At 46.3% G+C, this 13,724-nt stretch overlaps 1 protein-coding gene across 4 annotated transcripts in view; it reads left to right on the plus strand.

Moving 5' to 3' along the window:
• The window catches only part of LOC109645640 (neural cell adhesion molecule L1.1-like), a 34,179-nt gene extending 21,101 nt beyond the window's left edge, over positions 1-13,078 (plus strand). For 3 of the 4 annotated variants that reach the window (XM_069525964.1, XM_069525966.1, XM_069525967.1), the window contains 22 exons: positions 2-116; positions 555-739; positions 1,220-1,351; positions 1,755-1,898; positions 2,008-2,119; positions 2,892-3,052; positions 3,557-3,716; positions 4,112-4,239; positions 4,345-4,446; positions 4,556-4,762; positions 5,094-5,164; positions 5,582-5,807; positions 5,926-6,032; positions 6,567-6,834; positions 7,221-7,343; positions 7,671-7,847; positions 7,938-8,051; positions 8,273-8,422; positions 8,516-8,647; positions 8,764-8,836; positions 9,652-9,663; positions 10,294-13,078. In XM_069525964.1, coding sequence (XP_069382065.1) covers positions 2-116; positions 555-739; positions 1,220-1,351; positions 1,755-1,898; positions 2,008-2,119; positions 2,892-3,052; positions 3,557-3,716; positions 4,112-4,239; positions 4,345-4,446; positions 4,556-4,762; positions 5,094-5,164; positions 5,582-5,807; positions 5,926-6,032; positions 6,567-6,834; positions 7,221-7,343; positions 7,671-7,847; positions 7,938-8,051; positions 8,273-8,422; positions 8,516-8,647; positions 8,764-8,836; positions 9,652-9,663; positions 10,294-10,552 — 3,158 coding nt within the window. In that variant the 3' untranslated portion in view covers positions 10,553-13,078. The remainder of the gene's footprint in view (position 1; positions 117-554; positions 740-1,219; positions 1,352-1,754; positions 1,899-2,007; positions 2,120-2,891; positions 3,053-3,556; positions 3,717-4,111; positions 4,240-4,344; positions 4,447-4,555; positions 4,763-5,093; positions 5,165-5,581; positions 5,808-5,925; positions 6,033-6,566; positions 6,835-7,220; positions 7,344-7,670; positions 7,848-7,937; positions 8,052-8,272; positions 8,423-8,515; positions 8,648-8,763; positions 8,837-9,651; positions 9,664-10,293) is intronic. The other variant, XM_069525965.1, reaches the window with a different exon arrangement.
• Positions 13,079-13,724: the final 646 nt, after the last annotated feature.

A 13,724-nucleotide genomic window follows, 5' to 3' on the forward strand; every position in this document is an offset into this window, starting at 1 on the left:
GGTAATGACGTCGTCCATGGTAGAAAACCTCAGCTGTTTCGACCGAGCGGCTCCCACAGCACAGTGAACGCCCTCCGAGATCACAGCGTCACACTCGAGTGTATCCCCAAAGGCCTGTAAGTGTGCGTTCTCTCTTATCACCCAGCAAAGCCAACATTTCAGAATCAACACAACAAGGTGGGATCAGAAACACAAGCCTGATGAAATAAGAGTTCTGAACTCCGAACAAAGAGACGTGGATCTGAATAACTAAATGCAGGTTGTTCTTTCAAGTGTCCTTCGTGGTTTAAAACAGCTTCTTCAGTCGTCATTTCATCCGTCCTCTGTTTCATTCCTGGTTTGTGTTTGCACTTGAATCCTCTCTTCCCCTGAGACTTCCGTCCCCGTGGTGATAAATGGAGCGTCATGATCATTTCTCCTTAATGATGCAACAAGTAACAAGATGATCTGTGTCCGTTCAGCTCGGATTTCCTCCACACCGCTCGTTCACCCTCTGTTATCAATCACATCTTGTCTGTTTCCTTACCTCTGTCCGTTCATCCGTCCGCCTGCAGGCCCACTCCACGCGTGGAATGGAAGAAGAAGGACGGCAGCCTGGACGAGACCAGCGGCGTCGTGGAGAACTCTGACCGCTGGCTCACCTTCAACAGCATCATGCAAACCGACGACGGAGAATACGAGTGTCGAGCCTTCAACATCCACGGCTCCACCACACACTCGTTCACCGTCACTGTGGAAGGTAGGAGACGTGTTATTTATCTTTGCTCTTTATTCCAGAGTGTGGTCTTTCAGTTTGAGAGCAGCATGTATTGATTTAACATTCAGATTCCCTTCGCTTGCACTCAAACAGCCCCTGCTTGTGCTCAAACTGTGATATTCTGATGCTGGACAGATTTCCTGCTCTTCAGCTTCAGCTCTAGAAGAGTGACACATGCAGTCGTGCCTTTAGGGAATTTTGATCCAAAAGCAGAGGAGAAATCCGAGAGCAGACGTTTCCCGCTTGTACAGAAGCAGCTGGAGTTGAAGAGCTGAAGCTGCAGAGCAGGAAATACGAGGGCAAGCAACAAAACATCTGAGTGCAAGCTATTTATTCCACAGTCTAAGATTCTTTCACAAGAGAAAGTACTAGTATTATAACTGTGTTGTGAGTACAATCATGAATTGTGACTGTTTTCAGGATGCAGCTGTTAAAGTGTTAATTCAACTCTCGTCTCCGTAGCGGCTCCTTATTGGGTGAAGGAGCCTCAGAGCCTGCTGTACGCTCCGGGTGAGACTGTGCGACTGGATTGTCAGGCCGAAGGAATCCCGACCCCGACTATCACCTGGAGCATCAACGGTCAGCCAATCACAGGTACAGAGTTATTTCTTCAGACTCCTCCCTTCTTTTAGTCCGCATGGTAAATCTCAAGACAAATGAAGGAAGGAAACGAACAAGATCAAATGGAACAAAGTAGGATAGAAAGGAAGGAAGGAAAAAGTGAGGGAGGAGATTAAAGAGATGAAGAATGTGTGTGTGTGTGTGTGTGTGTGTGTGTGTGTGTGTGTGTGTGTGTGTGTGTCCACAGGCTGTAACAGCTGCCTCTCCTCCCGTTTGTCTGCAGCTTCTTGAATCAACATTTCTTTGTTTTCAGCTGGTGGAAGTTTCTGTTTGACAAACTCTGGTCAGTTTTTAACCTCTTCACCTCCTCTGTCCCTCCTCCTCTTCTTTCTCACCCTTCTTCTCACCCCCCCAACCCCCACCCCCCGGTGTGCAGACGTGGACGATGACCCTCGTCGAACTGTGTTCAGCGGCGTGTTGATTCTGAGGGATGTTGAGTTTGGTGACACCGCCGTGTATCAGTGCGAGGCCTCCAACAAACATGGCACCATCCTCCTCAACACCTACATCTACGTCATTGGTCAGTACGAACACACACACACACACACACACACACAGGTCGAAGACACATCTGAAACATGTCCCGCCATCATCACACGTCTCACGGTCGTGTCCTCTGTGTCCCTCAGAGCTGCCTCCTCAGATCCTGTCGTCTGACGGAGTTGTGTACAGAGTCGCTGACGGCAAAGACGTTAAGATGCACTGTTTCTCCTTCGGTTCTCCACGACCACACATCACATGGTGAGAGACACACACACACACACACACACACACACAGAGTGCTACAGTGAGCGGACGTCCTGCCTGAGATCAGGGAGCTTAGTGTGAACGCAGCAGCGCCCCCAGGTGGTCACAGTCTGCAGATCAGTGTCCTGTGCAGGAGCCGACCACACCCAGGAGCTTCAGCCTCAGGTTCTTCTGCAGAGAAGAAGATTCAAAGTCACAGACACTGAACACGTGTTCATACATGGAATAATGAATCACGAGTCAGGCTGCAGGGAGATTGAACTTGAAACCTGATTTACACTAAAGATCTTCAGTGATTCTGCAACAGACTGTGAATAAATGTGATGACAGCTCCCAAGAGTGAAGCCAAAAGGTCTGGATCGCCCCCTGGTGGCTGGCTGCAGCATAGCTCATAAACTCCACCTCCTCTATGTTGAAACATTAACGTCTGATACATAAATCCAAATGTGTGGTTTTCTTAAAAAACGTTGGCGTCAGGTGGGAGGGGCATCATGACGTCTCTAACAGGTTAAACCTCTGACTCACAGTGAAGTGTGATTTTTACAGGCCTCATATATTATGTTGATGTCGATCGTCTCTCATCATTTATTCATCTTCTGTCTATTATCTCCACCGATGAACCGGAAAACACACGTCTATGGACTGAGACCGTTCACTGCCGCTGCTGTGGTTTTCATTTCTGCTCATCTTCTGTAATGACGCCTCTGACCCGAGCGTGTGTGTGTGTGTGTGTGTGTGTGTGTGTGTGTGTGTGTGTTCTCTGCAGGGAGGGTGAAGGCACACTTCCTCTGCTGTCTGACCCTCGGGTCTCCCTGCTGACCAACGGCACCATGGAGCTGTCCGGCGTCGGTCACGACGACAGTGGAACGTACACGTGCTCCGTCAAACACACCAACATCTCCATCACTGCACACGTGGAAGTTTTCAGTGAGTCACCGACAAGAAAGAAAAGAAAGAGCAGACGTTTATCTGGTCAGGTCGAAAAAAATACATCCACCAATAAACCAGGGTTCAACACCTGAGGAGAAAAAAGAGTTTCAGACAAGTTCCATTCAAAACTTTTTAAAGAGCATAATGAATGAAATGTAGAATCTGTGATATGAAGGAGTTTTAGAGTCAGAATCACTGACACTTGGTGAGTAGAGAATAAAAGCTCTCTGACCTCTCAGACTACAGACACAGTATCAGAGACTTTCAGTGGACTGAGTGTTTACATCTGTGTCACTGACAGAACTACAACACCGACACCACAGACTTTACATGACGCCAAAACAAAAAGGGATTTTAAAGAACAGTCTTAAAACGAACCTCAACATATTTAAGACCTGGTTCAAGAACAGCTCACAGATTTATTCTGAAACTCAGATGATTGAATTTGAGACTTTTTTACAAAATAAAACCGTGGCCCTGGTTCTTCCTGTTTCCCATCAGATCGCACGGTGATTCTGACGAGTCCGCAGGACGTCCGTGTTCTCCGAGGAACCAGCGCTCTGCTCGACTGTCGCTTCTACCGGGACCCTCAGCTGCTCAACTACCAGATCGTCTGGAAGAAAGACGGACAGAAACTACAGGAGACGTCAGAGAGCGACAAGTAAACACACACACACACACAAAGTTCAAGCACCTCACTTCAACTCGTGACCCCAGGGGGCCCCCTGGTGGTGAAACTAACCCACCGACTCTAGACAAAGATGGACGATGTGACGAATCCTTCAAGTGAAGCCAAAGCTGCAGAATACGTCACTAACCCGACTCCTCCATGTTAGCAGATGGGACATGGACCGAACTAAAAAATTAAATAAATGACCCAGAGAACAAAGAAGGGATGAGGAGGGAGGAAGAAAAGAAATAAGAGAATCATTCATTTCACTATAAATAAAATGTATTCCAGAGTCTGACTTATTGTTGACCTACAAATACAAATATACACAATTAATTGGATATCTGTGTGTGTGTGTGTGTGTGTGTGTGTGTGTGTGTGTGTAGGTACACTTTCTTCAATAATGGAACGTTCAAAGTGACGGACGTCCAATCAGAAGACACGGCGCAATATTCATGTGAAGTCATCACTGACCTGGACAACGTGCAAGCCAACGGCTCCATCACCGTCGTGGGTGCGTTGCCGTGTGTTACGCTGTGTGTGTGTGTGTGTGACGTTGTGTGTAGCAGGTGTGACTGTTTGACGTTCAACACTAACAGTTTTCTGATCGGACCCTCAGCACCACCCGATCCCCCCAAAGACCTGTCTCTGTCCGACGTGGAGGACCACAGCATCACACTCAGCTGGATCCCGGGACAGTCACACAACAGCCCCATCATAGGTGTGTAACACACGAGTTCACACATACACAGGGACACACTCTTTTTCAAGATGGGGGTGAGGGTCAGGGGTGAGGGTCAGGGGTGAGGTCACGTGTGTTGTTCCCTCAGAGTTCATGGTGCAGTTCCGGGAGGAGCAGCACAAGGAGGAGGGGAAGTGGGAGTGGGTGGAGTGGAAGAGGGTACCGGCAGACTTCAACCACCTGCAGCTGACGCTCTACCCCTACTGCACCTACCGCTTCCGGGTCATCGCCATCAACGAGATCGGCCACAGCCACCCCAGCAAGGCCTCGGATAAGCACAGCACGTCACCTGCTGGTGAGTCAGACACACGACGGTCCAGCTGGTTATATATACACGTCGTTTTAAAAACAACAGCAACACTAATAATGAGTGAAATCAAGTTCCTGAGTTCAAATCATTTCAATATTACATAACAACAGGCCTAATAAATACTGGGACTTATAAGTAAGGGTAACTTATTTTGAGTTTTTGGAGAGAGCCAGGCTAACTGTTTCCCCCTGTCTCCAGTCTTTGTGCTAAGCTAAGCTAACTGGCTGTGCGAGAGGTGTGAGAAATGAAGCGTTACTGTCAAACTGTCTTTGTTACAACTTGTTTTGAAAGGTGCTGTTCTTATCTCCTCCTCCAGTTCCTGCCACTAACCCCGACGGTGTCCGCAGTGACTCCACAGACCCAAAGACTCTGATCATCACATGGAATGTAAGTCGTCCTTTCATATATATTTATGTTCTGAAGTATTTACGGGAAAAATAAAATCATCAGACCTGCGTAGGTCTATGAAAACAACATTGAGACTTTTGTACTTTACTTGAAGATTCCTGTTTGACTCGGATACTTTAGTCCACCACAGAAATAAACTACATTTAAAACCTTAGTTACTTTATCTAACCAACGAGACAAAACCCAGCTGAGCAGTAAGAACGTCTGTTTCCAAAGAAAAATCGATGCTTGTTCGTTGTTGCTGAATGTCCTAAAACGATCCGATGATATAATCTATACATCACAACATGAAAAGGTTTGTTCTGGAGTAATTTGTGAGTATATTTGTACATCGTTGGATTATTACTTTTACTAAAGTATCCAAACACGTTCTCCACCTCTTCCTCTGCTCTGCAGGAGATGGACAAGCATCTACACAACGGCCAGGACTTCCAGTACAAGGTGTCGTGGCGGGAGGCCGGGGGAAAGAGCGTGCACTGGAACCACAGCTACGTCAGGTCTCCACCGTTCTTGGTGAACGACACAGGAACGTACGCACCGTTCGAGATCAAAGTCCAGGCCGTCAACTCGCTCGGAGAAGGACCACCACCGGAACCAGAGATCGGACACTCCGGAGAGGACAGTACGTCTCACGAGATACATGAAGTTGTTGCTGCTGCAGCTTTGATTCACATGTGATGAATGTTTTTTATTCCTCCTGGAAACTTGATGCCTCCTCTTCCTCTCACTCTTCCTCTCAGAACCTCAGGAGGCGCCGACCGGAGTGGAGACAACGGTGATGAACAGCACCGTCAGAGTCAAGTGGAGCGAAGCACAGAGCGTCCGAGGGCTGCTGCTGGGATACAAGGTACCAGTCACTGAAGCTCGCTGGTTCAGTTACAGCTCTACTGAGTAAAGTTAAGTTTGTTGGGACCATTCATTTAAACCTCACTTTTTTAAACTCTGCAGCTTTGTCTGTCTTTGAGTGGTTTCTTTTTTAATTACCCAAATAATAAATCACATGTTCACACTGACCCCCAGCCCGTCCTCAGATTACAACACGCCACCTGCTGGTGAGGGACAGACAGGACACTGAAGCCGTCACAATTCATTCTATTTCTCTTAGCGAAACTTTTTTAATCCTGAGTTTGATGAGAAGATGGAAGAATGTGATGCTACAGTTTTGAGCTTCACTGGTTTTTACCCCGGAGCTTTTGTTCAGATTTGATTAGTTGATTATAAATCGATTTTTCTTTTTCTTATGATTCAAAATGAAATAAAAGCATCAAACATCAACATTTACTTTCATTTGAATTTTAAAAAACCTGGTTAATCGTGATAAATTCCAACAGTGATGCATCAAACCACATGAATTCAGTTTTGTTTCCTCCCTCTCCGTCAGATCTACATCAGGAGGTTGGGCCCCCAGGTTGGGCGGGGCCGGAGGTCTCTGGGGAAACCGCACCACGGAGACGAAAGAGGGGAGAGGCCGGACCGAGGGACGGAGAAAGACACAGCGAGCAGGGTGGTGGTCGTCCATGGCAGGACGACGTCAAAGGAAGTGACGGGGCTGCAGCTGTTCTCCTCGTACGAGCTGTCCGTCACAGCCTTCAACAGCAAAGGGGAGGGGCCCCAGTCGCTGCCTCACCGCTTCAGCACGCCAGAGGGAGGTGGGTCTCAGCACTGACGTTAAAACTTCACACAACAAACACAAAGACTAAAGTAAAGATGGACGACATGACGGCCCCTAAAAGTGAAGCCAAAGTGTCATGATCTCCCCCTGGTGGCTGGCTGCGGTACAGGTCATGAACCCAGCCTCCTCCATGTAAATGTTTGGCAAAGATGGTTTCTGTCATTTCAGGTCGTTCTTGTCGTTTGTTCAAGTGGTTCTGATCCGTTTGGTTTGAATCAGTGGTTTGACGTCATGATTGACAGCTGAGACCGACCCGTGATCGGTTGTGTATAGACCCACACGTCAGTCACATGTCGGACCTGTGTCACTAACCTATCCCGTGTGTGTGTGTGTGTGTGTGTGTGTGTGTGTGTGTGTGTCCAGCTCCGGGTCCTCCTGCATCACTGACGTTTAAGAGCCCGACAGAGAAATCACTGATTCTCTACTGGACGCCTCCGGTTGAAATCAATGGGAACCTGCTGGGATACATGGTGCAGTACCAACAAGGTAACGTCTAAAAAATAAGAAATAAACACCTGTGTGGGGAGGAGCTAATGTTACTTTAACAAATATCAAGATGTAAAAAAATATTCTCACTTGAGAGAAATACAGAAGTGTTGTTACGGCCTTGTTTGACACCTCATCATCACTCATTCGTTCACATATGGAGGATGTTTCCTAGCTGCGGGGGGGGGGGGGGGGTTCAGCTCTTGTTGAAGAGTGAAGCTGAACTGAGATCAGTTCAAAACACTGAGAAATTATTATCAACCAGAGTTTATCCCCAATGTTCAGCAGCGAACTTTAAAGCATGTGGGTTTGTCACTTGGCCTGTAGAGGTGGAGAGCGGAGACAGTCCGCTGCAGATGGAGTTCATCAGTGATTCCAATGTGACTCACATCGTGTTGGACCCTCTGGATCCCAACAGCAGTTACTTCTTCAAAGTTATAGCCCGCACCGCCACCGGTGACGGCCCGGCCATCACCCTGAGAGGTGCCACCCTGCTCGACGGAGGTGACACTACATTTTTTGTGTAAATACAGTCAAGTGCTTTTATTACCGTTGTCTTTTCCTTTACGCTGATTGTTTTCCTTCTTCCTCCAGTTCCTCCATCGAACGTCACCATCGTCCAGGGCAACACATCGCTCAACCTGAGCTGGGTCCCTGGAGAGCGAGACAGGAACCACGGCTTCCACATCCGCTACCTCAGGAAGAGCGGTGGGTTCAACCACAGAGAGAAAAGACTGTAAATTATTCAACGAACACAAGCGACTGAAAACTCTTCTCATACTTCAGTCTACGTTTGTGACGAAACACCTCAACATCCACCTGAGAGAAGAAAACCAAAAACAACTTTACTAATCTGTCACGTGTGTGTGTGTGTGTGTGTGTGTGTGTGTGTGTGTGTGTGTGTGTGTGTGTGTGTGTGTGTGTTGCAGCCGGGGGTGAGTGGGAGGAGTCAGAGTTAGTGAACTCCACGCAGGGTTTCTATTCGCTGTCAGGCCTCCAACCAGGAACTGAGTACCACCTCATGATCCTACATGGAAACGTCACTCAGTGGGAGGACTTGTCGAGGACGATCGGACCAGGTGAGTGTTCTGCTCAGTGGAACCAGATGTTCCCTCAAACAGCAGAACCTGAAGGATCTTAACTTCACGTCCTGGTCTCGCTCCGTCTCTCAGTTCCTTCGGAGATGACCGGTGGGTTCGCCACTCAGGGCTGGTTGATCGGACTCATCAGCGCCATCGTGCTGCTCATCCTGATACTGCTCATCCTCTGCCTCATCAAACGCAGCAGGGGCGGGAAGTACGCAGGTAACCACACCCACACACACACACACACACACACACACACACACACACACACACACACACACACACACACACACACTTTATTGTTGAGGGTTTGATGATGAGTTTTTTTTTTACAGTGAAGGACAAAGAAGACAAGGAGGTGGACTCTGAAGCTCGACCAATGAAAGATGAGACCTTCGGAGAATACAGGTGGGTTTAAAGACCATCACTGACTGAATATAAAGAATCACTGACTGTATATAAAGAATCACTGACTGTATATAAAGACCATCACTGACTGTATATAAAGAATCACTGACTGTATATAAAGAATCACTGACTGTATATAAAGACACTGACTGTATATAAAGAATCACTGACTGTATATAAAGACCATCACTGACTGTATATAAAGAATCACTGACTGTATATAAAGAATCACTGACTGTATATAAAGACACTGACTGTATATAAAGAATCACTGACTGTATATAAAGACCATCACTGACTGTATATAAAGACACTGACTGTATATAAAGACACTGACTGTATATAAAGAATCACTGACTGTATATAAAGACACTGACTGTATATAAAGAATCACTGACTGTATATAAAGAATCACTGACTGTATATAAAGTCACTGACTGTATATAAGGACGATCACTGACTGTATATAAAGAATCACTGACTGTATATAAAGAATCACTGACTGTATATAAAGTCACTGACTGTATATAAGGACGATCACTGACTGTATATAAAGAATCACTGACTGTATATAAAGACGATCACTGACTGTATATAAAGACGATCACTGACTGTATATAAAGAATCACTGACTGTATATAAAGACGATCACTGACTGTATATAAAGAATCACTGACTGTATATAAAGAATCACTGACTGTATATAAAGACGATCACTGACTGTATATAAAGACACTGACTGTATATAAAGTCATTCCCAGCTCTCCTCCCGTTATATCTCTCTTGTCTTTCGTCCTCTAACGCTCGGCCTGCAGATCTCTGGAGAGGTGAGGACGTGAACAGACTTTTTGTTTTGCTCTTACATGCATGTGTTGTGTCAGTGACTGTGTGTGTGTGTTAGTGTGTGTGTGTGTGTGTCTGTGTGTGTGTGTGTGTGTGTCATTAGATGTAGTGGATTGAGAAAGTTTTGTGTTTAGTTGTTATAACTTTCCTGGAAGAGAAGAACGGGATCTAACTACTTTGACTTCAGGAAGCAGGAGCTTCTTCTTACATTGAGTCTTTGGATCACCACACCTCCTCCTCCTCCTCCTCCTCCTCCTCCTCCTGTTCAGAGTTCAAGAAACAAAATCTTGAATCTGAGGCACATTGTTTGTTTTCACCAGCTGAGGCTTCATTTGAAAACACAGCTGCTGCAGATACGTCCGAGATGTTTGGACACGATGACGCAGACGCTCACAACCTGCGGCTGATTGGGTCTTTTTGGACGTAACCTGTGATTCAGGTCGATGAGCGTCCTACGAGACAAGTGTCTGTTGCTGCACACAGTTCATGAGAACGTCATGAACAGTGTGCAGCAACAGACACTGACGGGTGGGGCCCGATGTTCCCTTTCTGACATTATAACAAGCAAACTTGGTTCAGCTGATCACGTACGGTTTGTGTTTGTCGTTTTTCAGCGATGGCGATGAGAAGCGCTCCGACAGCCAGCCGTCCATCTGCGGGGAAAGTAAGCTGGGCAGCGACGACTCTCTGGCCGAGTACGGAGACAGCGTGGACATCCAGTTCAACGAAGACGGCTCCTTCATTGGCCAGTACAGTGGCCGGGGGCCCGTTCCCCATGGAAACGAGAGCTCCGGTCCGGCCTCCCCCGTCACAGCTGCCCCGCCTCCCCCCATTGCTCCGTCCATGTCGAGCATCCTCAACCGGCCCAGCTAGACACACACACATCACAAAAACACACACACACACACATTGCCTGCAACAACACACTGAGGGACACACCACTCCTGACTCCACTGCCTGTAATGTCTCACACACACACACACACACACACAGTCTCAGTACATTCCACAGGTTTATACAGTTCATCTGTTTACAGGATGTGTCACCTTTTCTACTACGTTTACACATGCACACACGCATGCACGCACACACACACACACGCACACACACGCACACACACACAGACAGAAGATATGCTCAATCAGATCCCTCCTCTGTACGGAGGAGAGACAGGGAGGTGGAGGACAGGAGAGGAATATGAAAAAAAAGGGAAAACTAAAACTAATAACTTTTTCATCGATGACCAAAATTTCAAAAAACTTGGTAGAAACATTTAAGTCTTTTTCTGTTTCGTCAACACATTTAGAATTATTTTCAATATAAATGTCACCCTCTTTTAATTTTGATGCATCTTCAAACTTCACCACGATGTGTTCGTGTCAGTTTCAAGTTATTTGTGTTGGTTTGGTGTATATAAGTTAGTGTGCATGCGTCTGGGGATGATTTGGCTGTTTTTTGATGTGTGCGCGGCAGAAACCTAAGATGCATGATCCTCCCTGAGGCATTTCTGAATCCTTCTGTTGATACTCCACATTAATGAGTTTAAAGAGTGACGGTCACTCTGTGCGTGTCTGTGCGATTGTTTACTCTCCATCCCTGACCTGCAGCGATGAGAGATCCGTTGCCTTAAGTGAGTCCAGTCGATCCTCCTCTCCTTCTGTCAATCATCCATCTCTCCTCACACACACTTCCTGTTCCATCATCCTCCCGTTTAAGAGGCAGGACCAGGATGTTGTGGTGACACCGGGAGATCAACGCTCTGCAGAAGGAAACTTGCAAATGGACAAAACCACAAAACTTAAAAAACGAAAAAAATACAAAAAACGAGGTAAAACGTTTTTGACAGAGTTTCGAGGTGCGATCGAGAAGGTCAGAGATGTTCCGGGTTGTGAAACCAAAATCAGCAGGTATACGGAGTATTTTTTAAACCCACTAAAAAAAGTAGTGATGGACTTCTTTTCCATCGCCAGTAGAGGAGTTAGTCTTTCTGTTTCTCCTCCGCTATCTTCAACGTCATGAACACACTGAGGCGCCTCCCTGTGTGGATAAATATGCACGTTCGCCCTGGTGAGTGAGACGTGGAATCATGGCGAGCGGTTTCATTTTGTTCTCAGATTCAAACCGTTCAGACAAACATCACGGAAAAACCATTTAGTTTGTAAATGTGATCACACACACAGATCCACGCTCACACACACACACACATCACATACACACAGGGCCGGTCCTCTGTAGCAAAACCCAATGGGACCCTCTGACGGACAGAGGGAGGATGGAGGAAGAGGAGGAGGAGGAAGAGGAGGAGCTGACAGAAAGAGAATCTGACGTCTCGTTCTCTGAATGTAAATAGAACCTTGAGATTGTCATTTTTTATTTCCATGGCTTCTTTTATAAGATGATAAAATTGTATGTTTTTTTTAAATATCTGTTGCTCTGTTTTGATTTTGTACGACAGCGCTTCAACGCTGTAGCGTTTGTATCATAAAACCCCGCCCACCATCGTCTCCTCTTAGTTCTTCCTCGTTTAGAAGCCCAGAGACATTTAGAGTAGAACCATAGTGAGAACCACCTCCCCCCCCACCCTTCATCCAGTTTCTTTATATCGCTTAGAGAAGCAGCAGAAGAAAATACTGCTGATTGAAAAAGTCTCGTCATACATGTTAACATTTATTCACCGAGGCGGAGCTGTGTGAACGGACACGAGCGAGACGCCGTCTGCAGCTCTGGATGGACCAACTCTGGAAATCAATCCAAACACTTTTTGTTAAACTGGAGCGTCGACATTTTCTTTCATAGTTTTTGTGTTTGAATTTATGTTTGGCCTCAGACTGAAGGACAGGAAACAGGAAACTGTTCATCTTTAAACGTAATAATCCACAAACTTGTTGCCTTGTTAAACGTCTCCGCTGCGACACTGATGCTCACTGTTTCTACGACTGGAAATAAAGATGGACGACAGGAAACCTCCCAAAGAGTGGAGACAAAACATCCCCATCTGCAGTATAGGTCATGAACCCCACCTCCACCATGTTAGCAGATGGGACATCAAAAAAAGAATCAATGTTAAAAAACGGATCATTTCTGCTGATGCAGATTTTAGTCATGAGACATCATGATTGACAGCTGAGACTGACTTGTGATTGGTCCAGCAGGACCTCAGGTGTGAGGTCACTGCTGGACGACAGCAGCGACCATATCCGGGATATTTTGGCTCCATTTTTGTACAGCGGGAGGAAGTGGAGATGCGTCGTCCATCTTTAACCACAGTCGTTGTGTGACCCTGTTTGTCTGCCTGTCTCCGTTGCAGCCTTCTTTTATACATATAAACACGTTGGGGAAAAAACACAACATAAAAACTAGTAAAAAATAAAAAGACCAAAAAAAAGAAGATATAAATTATAACAATACTGCTCATGATAACAACTGTGCTCTCATCAGTTACGGTGACGCGGTCAGTATTGTCGTAAGGAGCGAGGAAATCAGTATCACAGGATTCAGCAGGGAGATTACAGAGGTGGTGGGGGGGCTGCTGTGATATGTGTGTGTGTGTGTGTGTGTAGGAGAGGTGGACTTCAACACACACACACATATGTAGGGGGTTGATGGGGGAGGGGTGTACTGCAATATTGAGGTGTGCTGATGTTGTACCTGCTTGTTGCATTGTGCGCTGTTCTATATCCGACAAACTAACCCCAGACTAATAAATAAACATGGACTACGCTAACACACCCAGCTGCTGCTTTGTTTCCCGTGTGTGAGTGTGAGTGTGTATTTGTGAGGAACATTTTGAGTGTAGTCACATTTCCACTATTGCTTTTGTTTGTGTGGATAAAACAAACTATGAGAGCCATTAGAGTCAACCAGTCAACTTATGGTTCAGACAAATTTACAGTTGAGTCTCCGTCCAGACGTGTTGGAACATTTAAACCAAAAATCTGATATATGTTCCCTCTGATACACCGAAGCTTCCAAGAAAACTATGAACGTGTGAATGAGATGAAAGTTAGGGGACAGAGTTCACACCAGTTTACACCAGTTTACAGCA

The sequence above is a fragment of the Paralichthys olivaceus genome, chromosome 6 (assembly GCF_024713975.1).
Source record: "Paralichthys olivaceus isolate ysfri-2021 chromosome 6, ASM2471397v2, whole genome shotgun sequence".
NCBI lineage: Eukaryota > Metazoa > Chordata > Actinopteri > Pleuronectiformes > Paralichthyidae > Paralichthys > Paralichthys olivaceus.